Source organism: Echinops telfairi, unplaced genomic scaffold, assembly GCF_000313985.2.
Source record: "Echinops telfairi isolate 266 unplaced genomic scaffold, ASM31398v2 ScPeMD7_7412;HRSCAF=8450, whole genome shotgun sequence".
In the NCBI taxonomy this organism is placed as follows: Eukaryota; Metazoa; Chordata; class Mammalia; order Afrosoricida; family Tenrecidae; genus Echinops; species Echinops telfairi.
Window position 1 is genome coordinate 14,687,784 of NW_022111312.1, and position 14,868 is coordinate 14,702,651.

Below are 14,868 nucleotides of genomic sequence, written 5' to 3' on the forward strand. Positions count from 1 at the left end.
TGGTGATCTGCTTTCCGAAGCGCGAACCACTCAAAGAGTTCTTTGTTTTGGAGGGCAGCGCTCAGAACATAGTAGACACTCAGCGAAGTTAGCTGTCATCATCCTGTACAATGATTACACCGCAGACAGACACCCCACACGCCAGCTTTATCCCACAGCTAGTGGGGCCCATGGGGAAGCTCCTGAAGCCCCTTTCCTCAGGCTAGACCAGAACTCCCACCCACGGAAGGCCGGAAGGCCGGTGGGGCGCAATCTGACTCCTATGTGCCGGGGGTTGGGTGCGGGGGAGGGCACGATGCCGTGCGTTGGACCGGGCTCCAATAACATCACCACCAGCAAGGTGGACGGCAGCACTTGCCACACTCAGAAAGTAACTGTGCCCATGACTCAAAGGCCACCCATGGATGGTGCACAGGCCGGGGCAGCGGATGCCGGGGGGTTCCTCGTGAGTAGGAACGATCTGGACCCCAACAGCCGTGGTTGCCCAGTGCCTGCCTGCCCAAGGCTCCGGCCCCGAGACCCACTCTGCTCTCTTGAAACCAGGAGGTTGGCATGGGCACTGGAAAGACGCTGGGCCCCTGTTAGCACCCATGGAGAGTTTCCCCCGGTGAAGGTCAGGATGGAGAGTGACCAGAAAGGGCACTTCTCCCAGCAGCCCCTTGGGCCCACGTCCCACATCCTGGGGAAACCCCACGTCCCTCCTCCCTCCACCACCCCTGTGAAAGGATATGATCAGGGCAAGCATGGGGACCCTGTTGTCATAGGGGACGAGACGCTGGGCACTCTCAAGAGGGAGGCGGCACCACACCAAGCTCTTGACGCCAAGCCCCGCAGAGGAGGTGGCGGCTGCATTGGCCAACACGGTCCTTCTTGGGGCATTAGTCTGCTTAGCAGTATCTAATCACACCCGGGCATCTTTCTCTTTTATTTCCATACAGGCACAGGCAGACCCACCCAGGCAATCGGCGATAATTAATTTATAGCTTTATGGCACAGCACCCGCAGATGATTGCCAGGGATCATCACCGACAGTGGTTACGAGGCTGTTGGACAAGTCTGGTCCAACGTGCTTTCAAAACCCTGAGAGGAAAAGCCACGGGCAATTTCTTATCTTCAGATGAAATGGCCAAGAGACGCCCGCCATTCCGCCCCTAGGTTCAGGCAGACCTAAGAGTGGGAAGCGGGGGCCCAGGTGGACACGCCCATGTTCCCCCACAGCGCAATTCCCAAGCCTAAAGGTTCCAAGAATCCAAGTGTCCGCCAAGTGAAGGGATGGAGACACAGAAGGTGGTCTACCTACACAGAGGAATAGTACGCAGCCCAGAAGAAATGGAGCCCTTTGCAGCTACGTGCTTGGCTAAGCGCAGCCCTGCTAACCCAAAGGCTGGTGGTTCAAACCTGCCAGCCACTCCGCAAGAGGAAAAAGAGGCAGCCTGCTTCTGGAACGACAGACAGGCACTGGGACCCTACGGAGCAGGTCTCCTCTGCCCCAGAGGGTCCCTGGGAGCCAGAATTGACTCAGTGGCAGTGGGGATACTCTGCACCACGAGGTGAACCTTGAAAACACGAGCTAAGTCAGAGGAGACAACGGACAGACGCATAAGATACCAGTGACATGAAAGAGCCAGACTGATGCCCGCAGAGAGGCCCCAGGAGGTCAACCAGAGCCTGGGGGATGGGGAGATTGGACAGCTCCTGCAGGGCAGTGGGGAGACCCTCCCAGGAACAGGGAGGGAAGCCTGGAATCTGTACACAAAGAAGAAAATACACCAAACCACCCCACCCACCAGGGACCTCACCAACAGCGAGAGAAGCCAAGAAAAGAGGGAATCGACCCTTCCTCCTGGCCGGGGCCTCACGCCAGGGCCCGCCATCGTGGCTCCCATGTTCCGTGGTCCTTCCCTCCCACCCGGCAGGAGGCAGGAGGCAGGCAGGTGTTGCCCCGTGTACGAAAGCCTGAGCTGCGCTGGTCAAGAAAGATGGTGCTGATCGTGCACTCTCTGCCCTGCGCTGAAACACAATGGTCCTGGAGAGAGGCGCCATGCTGCAGTGGGAATCGTTTCTGTCTCAGGAACACGGCGAGGGGAGACCGTGCAAAGGAAATCCTTTGCAGGAAACTCAGGTCCGGAATGCCTCATAAGCTTGAGCCTGTGTGTGGAACCTTCTGTGGTGGTTTGGACCTCAGCCACTGACACCATTCCTCATTTACAACTTCGAATAGAAGACTATCTCGCCCTGCTCCACAAACAAACAAACACAGGGCCCCTTCCTGTGGGACTCAGACCCAGAAGAGACTCAAAAGCCTGGAGCTTCTCTGCTCGCCTGCCAGACGGCAAAACCAGACGAAGTCGGGATATGGAGAAGCTTCCAGGCCACTTCTGAGCTCTGGATCCAAGTACCGGGAGCCTTGCCTCCCGCTGTCACTCACGGAGCTGCGACCACCAGGCCTGTGGTTTGAACCCACCAGCTGCTCTGGGGGAGAAATGCGACATCGCCTGTTCTTGTAAAAGAGTTACCGCCTCGGAAGCCCCCTACTCCCCACCCGCCAGGGCCGTTCTACTCTGCCCTCCGGGCTCGCCGTGAGTCAGGGCAGACTCGATGGTGGTGGGTTAACCTGACTGTCTTCTGGGATGGCAGCAAGGGTGTCTAGCTGAGCAGGGTGCCCATGAAGGGGCCCGTGGCGGGGGGAGAGGGGGGTCCTTAGCCAGGCTGCGAGCCACAGGGCAGCAGCGGCTCAAACGCATCGGCCACTGGGAAGGAAAAAGACGAGGCTTCCTGCGCCCATAGAGAGCCCCAGCTCTGGAACCCAACGGGGCAGTTCAGCTCTGCGATGTGAGCCAGGATCCACTCGACGCCACTGAGCTCGCTGGGTTCCGCGTGTTGGCTTGAGGCGCCCGCGAGTGATCGAAACAAGGTGGAGGGTCTGCATTTTAAAGTCACCTCATTCGGCCTCGTCCTGTTTTAGGCGCCACCTGAGGCTAGCGGGGATCATGTTGGACATGCTGGGGAGGAGGTTGCAGGGCGGCTGCAAGGTGCCCCACCTGGGAGGGGACGAGGGTCAGGGGTGGTCTGGACCGTGAGCAGGCGTGGGCCACCGAAGAAGGTCTTGGGCCTATTCTGGAGGCAGGGCCCGATGTCCCGGGTAGCTGACCCCACCAAGACTCCAAAGGGAACGGCGGCAGTGGGGGCACCTCGGGGCCTGGTCCAACCAAAATCCACTGGAGAGTTCACCCACCAGGTTGGAGGAGGAAAGACCACCCGCTGTGCTTTCCCATGGGGAGAAAGACCCTCCACCCAAGCACACAGCGGGGCGTGGTGTGGGGAGCAGAAGACATTGCCCCGCAGTGCCCCTGGTTTGAGCCCTGGAACTGCATGTTACCCCCAGGGCCAGGGGCGTAAAGGATGAGGTGCTAATGAGGTGCTAATGAGTGGGCCTGGAGATACGGAGAGTACCCAGGTGGGCCCACAGCAACTTGCTTTCCGTTTCTGCGTTGGCTTTTACACAGCAGCAACTGGTCTCCTCGCAGCTTTAGAAGCTGCGCCCTTTCTCGGATGCCTTCAGATCGGCTCCGACTCATCGCGACCCTATGGGGTGCGACAAAGGGAGACACTGCCCGGTTCTGCACCGTCCCCACAGTGGTTCCCCTGGAACCCACTGCTGCCGCTGGCGGGGCCTTGGCAACTGCTCACTACAAGTCAGCGGTTTGAAGCCACCAGCCGCTTGGCAGGAGAACGGGGGCACTCTCCTCCCTAGAGATGGACCGTCCTGGAAATCCACAGGGGGCGGCGGTCCCCCTCAAGGGCAGCGTGTGGGGTCTCCGTGGCCGCAGCAGCAGTGTCAATTCATCTCCTGGAGGGTCTTCCTGCCCCATCTGCAAATGAGGGTCCCGTGAGTTGTTCCGGCCCACGGGGCCCATCTTCCAGCACCGTCTCTGACGAGCTCCACCGTTGGTCTCATCCTTCCTCGGCGTCTGTTCTCGGTCTACAAGCCCCTCCGACTGAAACCTGTGCGACCCAACGACCGTGCTGGTCTTGGCGACACGCCCGCAGTGCCACAACTGGCAGGCAGCGCCTTCGGACACCGGAAGTCCCGAATCATCCCGCCATCCGGCCTCACCCCCTTCCGAGTTTGCAGGGGAGACTGGCACGCCTGGCTCAGAGTGCCCACGTGGGGGCTCTGAAAAGAGGGGATGGGTGGTGGCCCTGCTGCTGCTCCTGCAGCTGCCCTCTTGGCCACAGAGGGGACGGGCCCACAGAACGGGCCCCGCAGGACAGCCAACCCATGGGGTGAAAGGGCCACCTTCGCCCAAAAGACAAAGTGAAGGTGACAGTGGGCGGGGAGGGGCCAGAAGCCCGGGTGAGTAGGAGCAGGGAGCCCGCAGGAGAAAAGGGGACCATGTGGCTGATGTGCTGGGGGGTGGTTGGGCTGTGACGTCACGGAGCAAGCTGGGTGGAACATGCTTTGTAAACTTCACCTGCATCTCAGTAAAGGGCAAAGTCAGAAAACTGAAAGAGGCGGAGACAGGAGGCAGAGATGGGGAAGGGGGTCACGAGAAGGGTCTTCAGGAGGACCTCAGCCCCGCCATCTGTCACCTCGGTGTCAGCCCGGCAGGACCACCTGGGCCATCCAGAAGTGTGAGGCGGGCCCTTGGTCATGTGCGGCCACCGTGTGGTGACTTGTTGCAGCGCCTACACACACCAGGCATCTCTGTCTCCTCATCTTTCCGCTGCCGCCCTCCAGCCCCAGGGGATTACCAAGAGTTCAGAGGACAGAGGTCCAGGCGGACCAGGCAGGGCCATACCGAATCGGCAGGAGCTGACATTCTGGATCCCGGAGTCCAGGCATGGGCAGAAGCCCTCGTTGGGCGGGTAGACAGACCCGTTGGCAAATAACGTAGGGGGGGCCACGAAGCGGTAGGTGGGGATGCCTTCGAAGACACTCTCCTCCTTGTATATCAGCTTCATGGACCTTCGAGGGGCGGGGGGTCAGAAGAAAAGAGGCATGACCCTGGGGCAGGTGGCTAAAACTTCACCCTGCTCATCAATACAGCCACCATCCACCCACCTGCACCACCACCCGCTGTGTACCTCTCCCCACCTACCTCTGCCCTCAACCCCGCCAGACACCTGGCCGCACCAGCCAGGTCCCTAAAACAAGGTGCCATCAGCCCGACCCGCAGCCCAGACCTGCAGCTGCTCCTGGGAGACCCGATGGGAAGCTCCCCGTTCTCACTCTAGCCCTTACCGGCCCGCCGCCCACCTTCCACACCCCGCAGGCCTCCCGGCTGTCCCTCACATGCTGTGGGGTCCCCACTGTGCCGCCACCGGGCTCCTGACCAACAGGTGGGAGGGACTCAGAAAGTCACGGGGTCTGTTCACAGAACATGTCTCTAAAATCACATCTGAAAAAGTACATGCATGCGTGCGTGTGCACACACACGCACATATCCTGTCCTGACAGCCTCCTGTTGCTGACACACGCCCTCCCCGTAGGACATCAGCTCCCACAGAACAGGGAGTTCCCCCTTCCTGTCCCTGCAGTGCCCGTCCCACAGCAAGGGGCTTGGCTTGAAGCTTGAAGGCTACAGAGCCAAGTTCTTCTTGGCTAATTCTCAGATGACGGGCTTCTGCGGAGTGAGCTGAAGAGACTGAGGACACAGCGCCCCCACCCCCAGAAGTGGTGGAAGGCCGGGACCATGGGCAGGGAGCCCCAAGCAGTCCTGAGAGCTGGGGGTGGGGGTGGGAGAGAGACAGAGGGGCTGCAGGATGGTGGGTGTAACCAGGGAGCACCTCCCAATTCCCTATACAGTCCCCTGCTGCCTCCGCCCCAGCACCCCCAAATAACTGCCCACAGCTGCCTGGGGGCCTTGCAGAAGCATCCATGGTGCCACCCCTGAGAATCCAAGATGGCGCCAGAGGGGAGAGCGGGTGGCTGTGAACAAGGAACCCTCGTCAGTCACATGAGCCGACGCAGGGCAGGGTCGGAGAACAAGGCAGAACCACACGCAAAAGCAAGAGAGACCAGGCTGACTGGCCAGACAGGCTGATGGGAGCCCTGAGACTATGGCCCTTGGACAGACACCCTCCAGGCCTGGAGCAGAACTCAGACGCCCCCGCCACCCCCTGCCTCCGTTTCCAGCCAAATGATAAGACAGGTCTCTCAGGGGTGGGTGGGCAGGCGGCAACACAGGGGAGAGGCACACACGCCTTAGGCTAATCAGCCCTTTGAGAGCCAAAGGGTGGCACTGACCCAAGGTCGAAGGTCAGAGTGTTGGGAAAGATGGCAAACACAGGGAGGGCACGTGTGCGGGCTGCCACCCAGGAGAGAAAACAAAATGGGCCCTTGCTGCTGAGCGGACAGCGGGTGGGCGGGCAGGCAGACTGCTCGGTGACCTTTCGTCTGCCACACCGTCAGACCGGCAAAGGCAAGAAGAGGCCCGACAGGGTGAGCAGTGAGAACCTCACCCAGCTGCTGGCTGGGTGAGGAAGGCCGGCAGTTCAAATCTACCCTTGGCAAGAAAACCAGACCGGGTCCTCCACTATTGTGACAATTACAACCATCACAAGGCTGGATATAGATGCCCCTCACCTCCCTGCAGGGGGACAAATAACAGAGAGGTGGGTGAAGGAAGACAATGGACAGTAAATAACAATCGTACATCATTGATCAAGGGTTTACGAGAGTGGGGGGAGGGGGGGAAATAAAAGCCGATACCAAGGGCTCAAGTAGAAAGACATTGTTTTGGAAATGTTGATGGCAACATATGCATAAGTGTGCCTAATACTATCGAAGGATGGATTGTTATAAGATTTGTAAGAGCCCCCCCCCAATAAATGACTAATTAAAAATATATAAAAAGAAAACTGAAAAGTAAAAAAATAAATTTTACAACCCAGAAAGTTCTATGAGAGCCTGCTGCTCTGTCCCATCTGTCCCCGGGTCACCATTGACACGTCAGGATCCACGCATCGGACCCCAACAGTGGCATCAACTTTTTAAGATCAAGTTCTGCTGCTCAGGAGTCTCTGGCCAAGCGCCGTGGAAACCAGCCTCTGCCCTGTGGCCTCCGATGTGTGGTGTCGGAGCAGGGAGTTTCCAACGACTGGTTTTAGGACAGAAGCTCCGTTGTCCCCGTGGGATGTCGTCCCGCAGGCACGTCCTTCCAGCCGTCCTTCCTCCCACCCTGCAGTCTAACGCTGAACTCTGCGCCTGTGGCTGTCACCCCATCTTGGAGGCGCTAATAGGAACAGCATGAAATTGGGATTAAATCTGTAATTTAGTGGAGGGTGTAAATCGAGTCACACCCTTTGCTTCCTTGGGGCGTCGTCTGCAGAAGGGCAGAAGGCACACCTCAAAGCCATGCCTCTGCATAGAAGAGCTAACTTGGGCACAGAGAAATCCCATGACCATTGGAAGTGGCAGAGGTTGTGGCATGGGGACTCCAAGAAGCAGCACGGGGACTCTGGTCCAGCAGGTCTCCTCATGTGGCCCGATACCACAAGGCCACGAGAGACCAACAGGAGGGCTTCCTGGTCAATGGAGGCAGAGGCCAAGAGACCATGTGGCTGGAGTAGCTGAGAACCAGAGATGTTGCTGCTGGCTGACCAGGGGTGTTACTGTGGACTAATACCTGTATCCTTACTGCTTACTGATGCTCCCTTCATCCCCAAAAAACCCAAAACAGAACGAAACTCAAGGCGATTGAGCCACTGCTGACTCACAGCACCCCCATTGGGTTTCCAAGACTGACTATAGATGGGAGTCAAAAGCGCAGTCTGTGTCTCGAGGAGCTGCTGGTGGTTTCGAACTGCCGACCACACGGATCACAGCCTAACACGTAATCCCTGCACCAGGGATCCTCAACTCCCCTGAGAACCCCCTTAATCATGGATATTTCCTTTGAGTTCCGGGTGGCCCTGCTGTACATCCTCCAAGCCGGCACAGAAGCCGGGTGCTACGGGAGGATGGGTCAGTGGGTGAGCTGAGTCAAGAAGCATGGAAGGAGTGCACGTCAGGCCCCTGCCCCATGGCAACAGGGACGCCAGAGGAGGTCAGAGAGGGCCGCCCTGGCATCTACTGCCAACGTTCACTACTGGATGGTTATGCCTGCACCAGCAGGCCCGTCCGTCGAAGAGCCTCGGGCTGTTTCGAAAGCAGATGCCCGGTGCACAAGAGGCCAGCCTGCTCCTGGCTGGGGGATTACCGGCAGGCGTCGGGGCTGTAGAATTCCAGCGAGGACTCGGGAGTCATGAACGGGGCCCACATCTGTCCAGAAGTCCCATTAATCATGTTGCACTGGTCGGAATGCCAGTAGTTGACCTGGGGAGAAGTATTGGAGCACAGCAGGTCAGGAGTGTCACACATGGCCCCCCAAAATGCTCTCGGGCCTCCCTCCCTCGCCTAGGACCCTGGTGTGGGCACTGCCTTCTCATTCCCAACACTGTCCTCCAATGGAGGTCAGTTTCCAGCGCCTGGCATGGTGGGCTGAGATCAGCCGTGCAGCCAGGCAGGCGGAGGCCAAGTCCCCTGCCGCTCCCCACACCCTGTGCTGTGGGGACTCAGTTACCCTATCTATACAATGGGCGTGCCCCCACGGCTCTAGACTGATTGGAAGGAGCACTCCCCATGAGGCAGGGTAGATCACCGGGATTCATGGAATCAGCTATGGGCCAGACACACAGCAGTAAGGTAAGGTAAGGTCACAGAAGTGACCACGGTGACGGAGGAGTCCCTGCGGGGAGAGACCCACATGGGATAGAACAAGGGGATCAGTGTTGGGCTGCTAATCGCAAGGCTCACGGTTCGAACCCACCAGCTGCTCTGAGGGAGAGAGATGAGGCCGTCTCATAGCCACCCCATAGGATAGAGTCGGAGCACCCCATTAGTTTTCCCAGGCTGTAATCTTTACGGGACCGGACTGCCTCGCCTTTTCCTTAGGAAGCAGGTGATGGGTTTGAACCTCGGACCCCAGGTGCACCCCACAGTGACATTATGGATCCTGAAAAAACCCAGCTGCTGTGCATGAAGTTGATCCTGATGGCTCAGAAGGAGCCCGGAGGGCAGAGCAGAACTGCCCCCATCAGGTTTGCAACCTTCTCCTGTGGAGCAGCCGGTGGGTTAGAACTGCCCACCTTGCAGTGAAAAGCGTGTGCTTAAGGGTGGAGGCTGAGACTAGGGCTATTCTGGCTGCAGACAGGCGTTCTGGCCCTCCAGTCGGGCGCACGCTCTCCCGGCCCGCAGGTCCCTGCAGGGCTGAGCAGCGAGGATCCTGACACAGGGTCAGGAGGTGGGGCAACTGCCCTCATCTCATCCCCTCTTCCACATTGGTGGAAGTGGATAAAAACGGGCAGGAAGAGCACCCCACAACCAGGCACGGGGTTTCCTCTGTGGTGGGGAGGGTGGGCGTGTGGGCCGTGGGGAAACATCACCGTGTCCATCACCCATGCTAATTTTGTCCTGTGAGTGTCTTCCAGCAGAAAGCTGTTAAACCCCTTCTATCCGCTCAGAATGGATGGAACAGAAAGAATGGAACTCAGTCCCTAGCACGCACAGGGAGCTCGGTACGTGCGTAGCTGCTGCCCAGCACGGCCCCCCAAGTCAGAACTGAGGGGCCCTCAGAACCAAGGGTTCCTGGAGCTTAAAAAAGAAAAAGAATCCCAAATTGTGTGCGGTGTGGATTAAATGCCAAATTTGTTTCTGTTTTTTAAATCCCAAGCTATCGTGGGCTCCCACTCCCACCCAGCCCACAACCCCCTGCAAAACACAAGGTCCCCCAGGCCGCTCTGTGCTCCACGGGGATCTCCCTTCCTCGCTCTTTATTTTTAATTAGGAGTAAATGAGTTCGTATGGCAAAGACATCGTTTAAAAACCAGCAAGGGTCACCTCCATGTTCTTCTGTTCATAACAACAACAAAAGACTCACTGCCATGGAGTGGAGTAGTCAAAGCGACCCTCGAGGGCAGGGTGGAGCTGCCCTGTGATCCTGAGACTGTAACTCTATAGCAGCGGTGCTCAGTCTTTCTCACGCCTCCACCCTTTCGTACAGGTCCTCATGTGCTGGTGACCCCCAACCATGACATGATTTTCATTGCTGCTTCATCACTGTCATTTTGCTAGTTAGGAATTGCCATGTAAATAGCTGATAGGCAGGACGTATCTTCTTTGTTACAAATTGAACATCATGAAAGCACAGTGACGAATCACAAAAACAAGATGTAATTATAAATTGTGAAATAATTATTTCTAATGACAAATAAATGAACTTTTGTCTTGAAGCAAGGTGGAGTCTTAATATAACAACAGTAAACTACATTGCTACATTTTGCGACAGTAGGCGAAGGTTGAGATAGCTTCTTTCTCACCAGATCAGCCTCTCTGCCTGTGGGCGGACCCACCCGGGGACGGCTAGAGGAGCAGTGTCTTGATTTCTAAGACCATCTGAAATAAGTGTTTTTCGATGGTCTTAGGCAACCCCTGTGAAAGGGTCATTCGACCCCCAGAGGGGTCGAGACCCACAGGTTGAGACCCGCTGCCATATAGGAATAGAAACTTCATTTTTCTCCCTCAGAGACGGCTGGTGGTTTCAAACTGCTGACCTTTCAGTTAGCAGTCCAACTGGGAACCACGAGGCCACCAGGGCTCCTGGCTTTGTTCCTAACAGGGTGGTTTTCAAGACAGGTAGCGTCTAATGTATGCTGAAGGAATTCGAGCCGGCAGTACCTCCAGCCAGAAGCCCTGGCGTCCTGCACAGTGAGGGGCTGGGGGGGTGGGGGGGATGTCTGCTAACTAGGTCAGCAGTTGGACACCACCGGCCACTCTGCAGGACGAAAAGAGGCGGCTTTCTACTCCCATCAGGAATTGCAGCGTTGATACCAAGGGCCCAAGTAGAAAGTAAGAATGACGGCAACATATGTACACAGATGCTTGATACAATTGATGGAGGGCTTGTGATAAGAGGCCCCAATAAAATGATCTTAAAAAAAAAAAGAACGACAGCTCGGACGGACACTCGCAGGGGTTTTCCTGTCCTCCAGGGTCGCGACGGGTCGACACTGACTCGCTGGCAGTGAGTTTGATTTGGGGTTTTTGGTTAATGCGCTGGGAGATTAGGATGGTTCCGATATATGATTCAAAGCAATATATGAATGTGTGATATGATCTATCGGGTATATGATACAAAGCTCTGTTTGTAGGGAAACAGAGACAATTTACCAATGGGTTTATTATGATTGTCTTACTATGTAATATCAGTTTGTAATTTTCTAAAGACCTTTGACTGTGACCAGGCCCTTTCTCCCCGCCCCCTACACCCCCCCCACCACCCCCTGTTTTCTCTGGGGGCATCCACACCTCCAACCTTGCAGAGAGCGGGTGGGGAGGAAAAATGCAGGCCTCCCCTCCGAGAGAGCCTCCTTCCCTGGGGGTTCCCGCTGCGGCCCACTGAGTTTTCAGAGAGAGCCTGTGGGAGGAGTGGCCAGTGCCCGGAGGCCCGCACGGCCAGGCTCACCTTGCTGAGCCCTTTCCACTTGTCCACCAGGTGGATCTTGCTGAAGTCTTTGACGCCCGTGAACACGGTGAAGAGGCCCGAGTCCGTGTTGTTGAGCTGCGGACAGTGGCAGAAACAGCATGGTGAAGGCCTTGGGCCGGGGGCCAAGGGTCCCTGACTGTCCTCCCGACTGCCCACCCACCCACCCACTCACTCCACTAGGACTGCAGAGACCTGGTTGTCTTGCCCTCGGCAGCACCCCAACATCCCGGGCTCTGTAGGAGCACCCAGGTGGACAGTCAGACCACCCTCCCAACACAGCCCAACCTAAAGAGGCTTGGTCGTGGGAACCTGGCAGCCCCCTGACCACGAGGCAGCCTCAGGTGTGGAAGGCTCGCCCCAGCAGGCAGGGCTGAGCAGCAGAGGGCTCTTGGGTGCTGCTGTTTGCGGCTGCCGTCTGGTAGATTCTGACTCAGGGTGACCTCGTGTGTGCCTGAGAACTGGCTCCAGGGGGTGTGTAAGGCTGCGATCTTCCGGAAGCTCTCGTGGCCGAGGCTGTCCTCCGAGGAACCTCCCAGTGGCCTCGAACCTCCACCTGCAGCTGGCTGTCCAGTGCTTGCTCATTTGCAACATTCCGAAGCCCCTAGCGCCATGGGTCAGCCCGGATGTGCAGTGGCGCACGTCCAAGAGCAGAGACACACGCCCTGGGGTTTCCGAGAATGTCAATCGCATCCCCTCTGTCTCCCACAAGAGTGCCTGGTGATTTCGGATCTCCGGCCTTGAGTTTAACGTCCCAGCATTCGCCCGTTGGGCCGCCGGGCTCCCTTCAAAGGAGGCCGTGGGCCCCTCAGAGTGTGTCCAGGACAGCCCACCTCTGCGCTGTCATTCTGGGGATTCTGGTCCACACAGCCCAGCCCGGCTGCCACAAATAGCTCTGGGCGTGCTGGTGGACCGGCCCGATGGGGCTAAGTGCTGTGGTTCTGTGAACAGCACTCCCGAGCTGACGCACTCTGTGGATCTGAGTGACTACAAAGCCCTCGATTCCCTCGTAGCTACCCTGCAGTGGACGCCGACTCCCAGTGGTGCCCTGCGTGGGTATGCAGTAGAAGTGTGTTCTGTAAACATTTTAGGGAGGAGGGGGGTTGCCACACCTTTCTTCTGAGGCACCTGTGGGTAGACAGGAACACCCCCAACCTTTTGATGAGCAGCCAAGCGTGTGCCTCACTATTTGTGGCAGCCGGGTCAGCAGAGCTCAGAGAGAGGGGCCCATGGGTGGAGGAACAGAGACTCTGTGCACACCTGCAGCTGGTGGAACAGAACAAGGTCCAGGACCAGACCCTACAGGTAGCATAACAGGCCCCTGGGGTTAATCTCTGAATTGTGACCTGAACATGCACCCCCAATTTCCAGATGAAATGCCTTCCCTGTTCCAGACCACCGCCTCCATCAGGAGCCCTTCATCCCTGAGACCCCTCGGAAGGCCATGCCGAGCCTCATCTGGTGTCCGGGTCAGCCCTCACCCCAGTCCCATGCCTGTGCCCATCACCTCCAGGTTGGCAGACGCTGCTCAGTGGTGCCCCTTCATGTGGCTGGCACCTGGGGCACCCTTGCACATACCTCTGCCTACAGGGTCCTAAAGGCCCATGGCTGACCATGCCAGGCACTGGGCAGGGGGAGGGGGTGGGAATCAGAGCAGGACTCTGTGGTGTGCCTGCCCAGCCTCCACTTCCCTAGTCTAGAAATAGCCTCTGGTTTTCTAAGCCAAGCACCTGGATCAAGCAGCACCTGCACCCACGCCCAGGCCTCGGCTCCCGGCTCGGTCTTGCTTGGGCCCGTGGATCTCCACCAGAGCCAGCCGGTACCCAGCCGGGTCCTGGAGCCCCCACACTCACCTCAGAGAACAGCCCGAACTTGCCCTTGACGGGTAAGGCGTTCGGGAAGTACTGGTTGATGAAGTTCATGAGGGGGTCATCGTAGCCCCATAGGAACTCCCCGACCGTGCGGTTCACGAAAGCGCGCTGGCCCAGGGTGCTGAAGGTCAGGGACAAGAACACCTTCAGGCTCATGGGCTTGTTCTCCATCATCGAGGCCGCGGTCTGTAGGGGAAGGAAGAGTCAGGGACCGGCGGACAGCTGCCCCTGTGCCTCTCAGCCGAGCCCTGCCCCCCTGGTGCTGTGGGTAGGTGGGTGGGTGGGCGGCCTGTCCTGGGGAGCCTTGCTTTGGGAGGTGGTAGAGGAAAAGCCGAGGGCACGAGGGCACGGTCTGGGGCTTCCGGGCCACCCCCAGGACCCTGGGGCACCCAAGACGGGCAGCCTCACCAGGACCAGGATGTTGGGCATGACGATGTAGTCGCTCTCTGAGCCGTGGGACTTGTCTGGCTGGAACTGGAAGCTGCGGTACTCCAGGAAGGACACCGTGTCGTTGTCATTGAAGGTGATGTTGGTCTTATATCTGAACTCCCTGTTGAAGGAAAGCAGCGGCTGAGCTGCCGGGCTCTAGGGCTAATGCCAGGGGTCCCCTTGGCTGCTGCGGGCATCTCCACCCCAACACAGCCAAGGTGGGGCTCGGCTCACTCCCCCGAACCTGCCCCTCAGCTGCTCGTCCAACACTCAGTGGACAGCTTCTGGTGCGCCCCCCACCCCCACACCACGACCTGCTCCTGGGCTCAGGGTCCTTCCAAAGAGTACACGCCCTCCCTCCACCTCCGCCACCCAACCCGGCTCCCGGCTCGCGCCGTCCCTGCACCTTCACACGGATGCAGGCACTGTCACACGTAGGGTAGAGCACACAGCCCAGAGCCTGTCTGCAGCAAGCACGACTTCTCCTGGCGTGAACGCTGTCCCCCTAAAACAGTGGTTCTCAACCTTCCTAATGCCGTGACTCATGTGGTGTGACGCCCCAACCATGACATTATTTTCGTTGCTACTTCATCACGGTCATTTTGCTGCTGTGATGAATCGGGCGACCCCTGTGAAAGGGTCGTTTGACCCGCAAAGGGGTCAAGACCTACAGGTTGAGAACCGCTGCCCTAAAACACAATGCTCACCCCTGGTTTCTGAGGACGGGGCCTAGTTCAGGAACAGAGTCTCTGTCGGTGCCACGAGAGAAGCTGAGGTCCTCAGAAAACCAAAGCCAAAGCCATGGCCATCGAGTCCACTCCAAACCTGAGCCACCCTGCTGGGCAGCGCGGAACTGCCCCTGCGGGAGTTCCACCCTCTAACTCTCCTTTCTGAAAAAAATAGCTGTTTTGTTGGGTCATAATCCATATCTCATGCAACTCCATAGTCAAATCATATCAAGAAGGGTTGTACAACACTCCTCTGGTTCTTAAATGCTTCCCACCCACCCCATCCACCCACCCCGCACTATCATGACTCCAGTT

General features: G+C 57.9%; 1 protein-coding gene across 3 annotated transcripts in view; it reads right to left on the reverse strand.

Moving 5' to 3' along the window:
• SCARB1 (scavenger receptor class B member 1) overlaps positions 1 to 14,868 on the reverse strand; it is a 74,603-nt gene that overhangs the window by 20,023 nt on the left and 39,712 nt on the right. For all 3 annotated transcript variants that reach the window (XM_045296741.1, XM_004709618.2, XM_045296740.1), the window contains exons 3-7: positions 13,805 to 13,946; positions 13,379 to 13,582; positions 11,508 to 11,603; positions 8,205 to 8,320; positions 4,803 to 4,969 (exon numbers count right to left, since the gene is read on the reverse strand). In XM_045296741.1, coding sequence (XP_045152676.1) covers positions 4,803 to 4,969; positions 8,205 to 8,320; positions 11,508 to 11,603; positions 13,379 to 13,582; positions 13,805 to 13,946 — 725 coding nt within the window. The remainder of the gene's footprint in view (positions 1 to 4,802; positions 4,970 to 8,204; positions 8,321 to 11,507; positions 11,604 to 13,378; positions 13,583 to 13,804; positions 13,947 to 14,868) is intronic.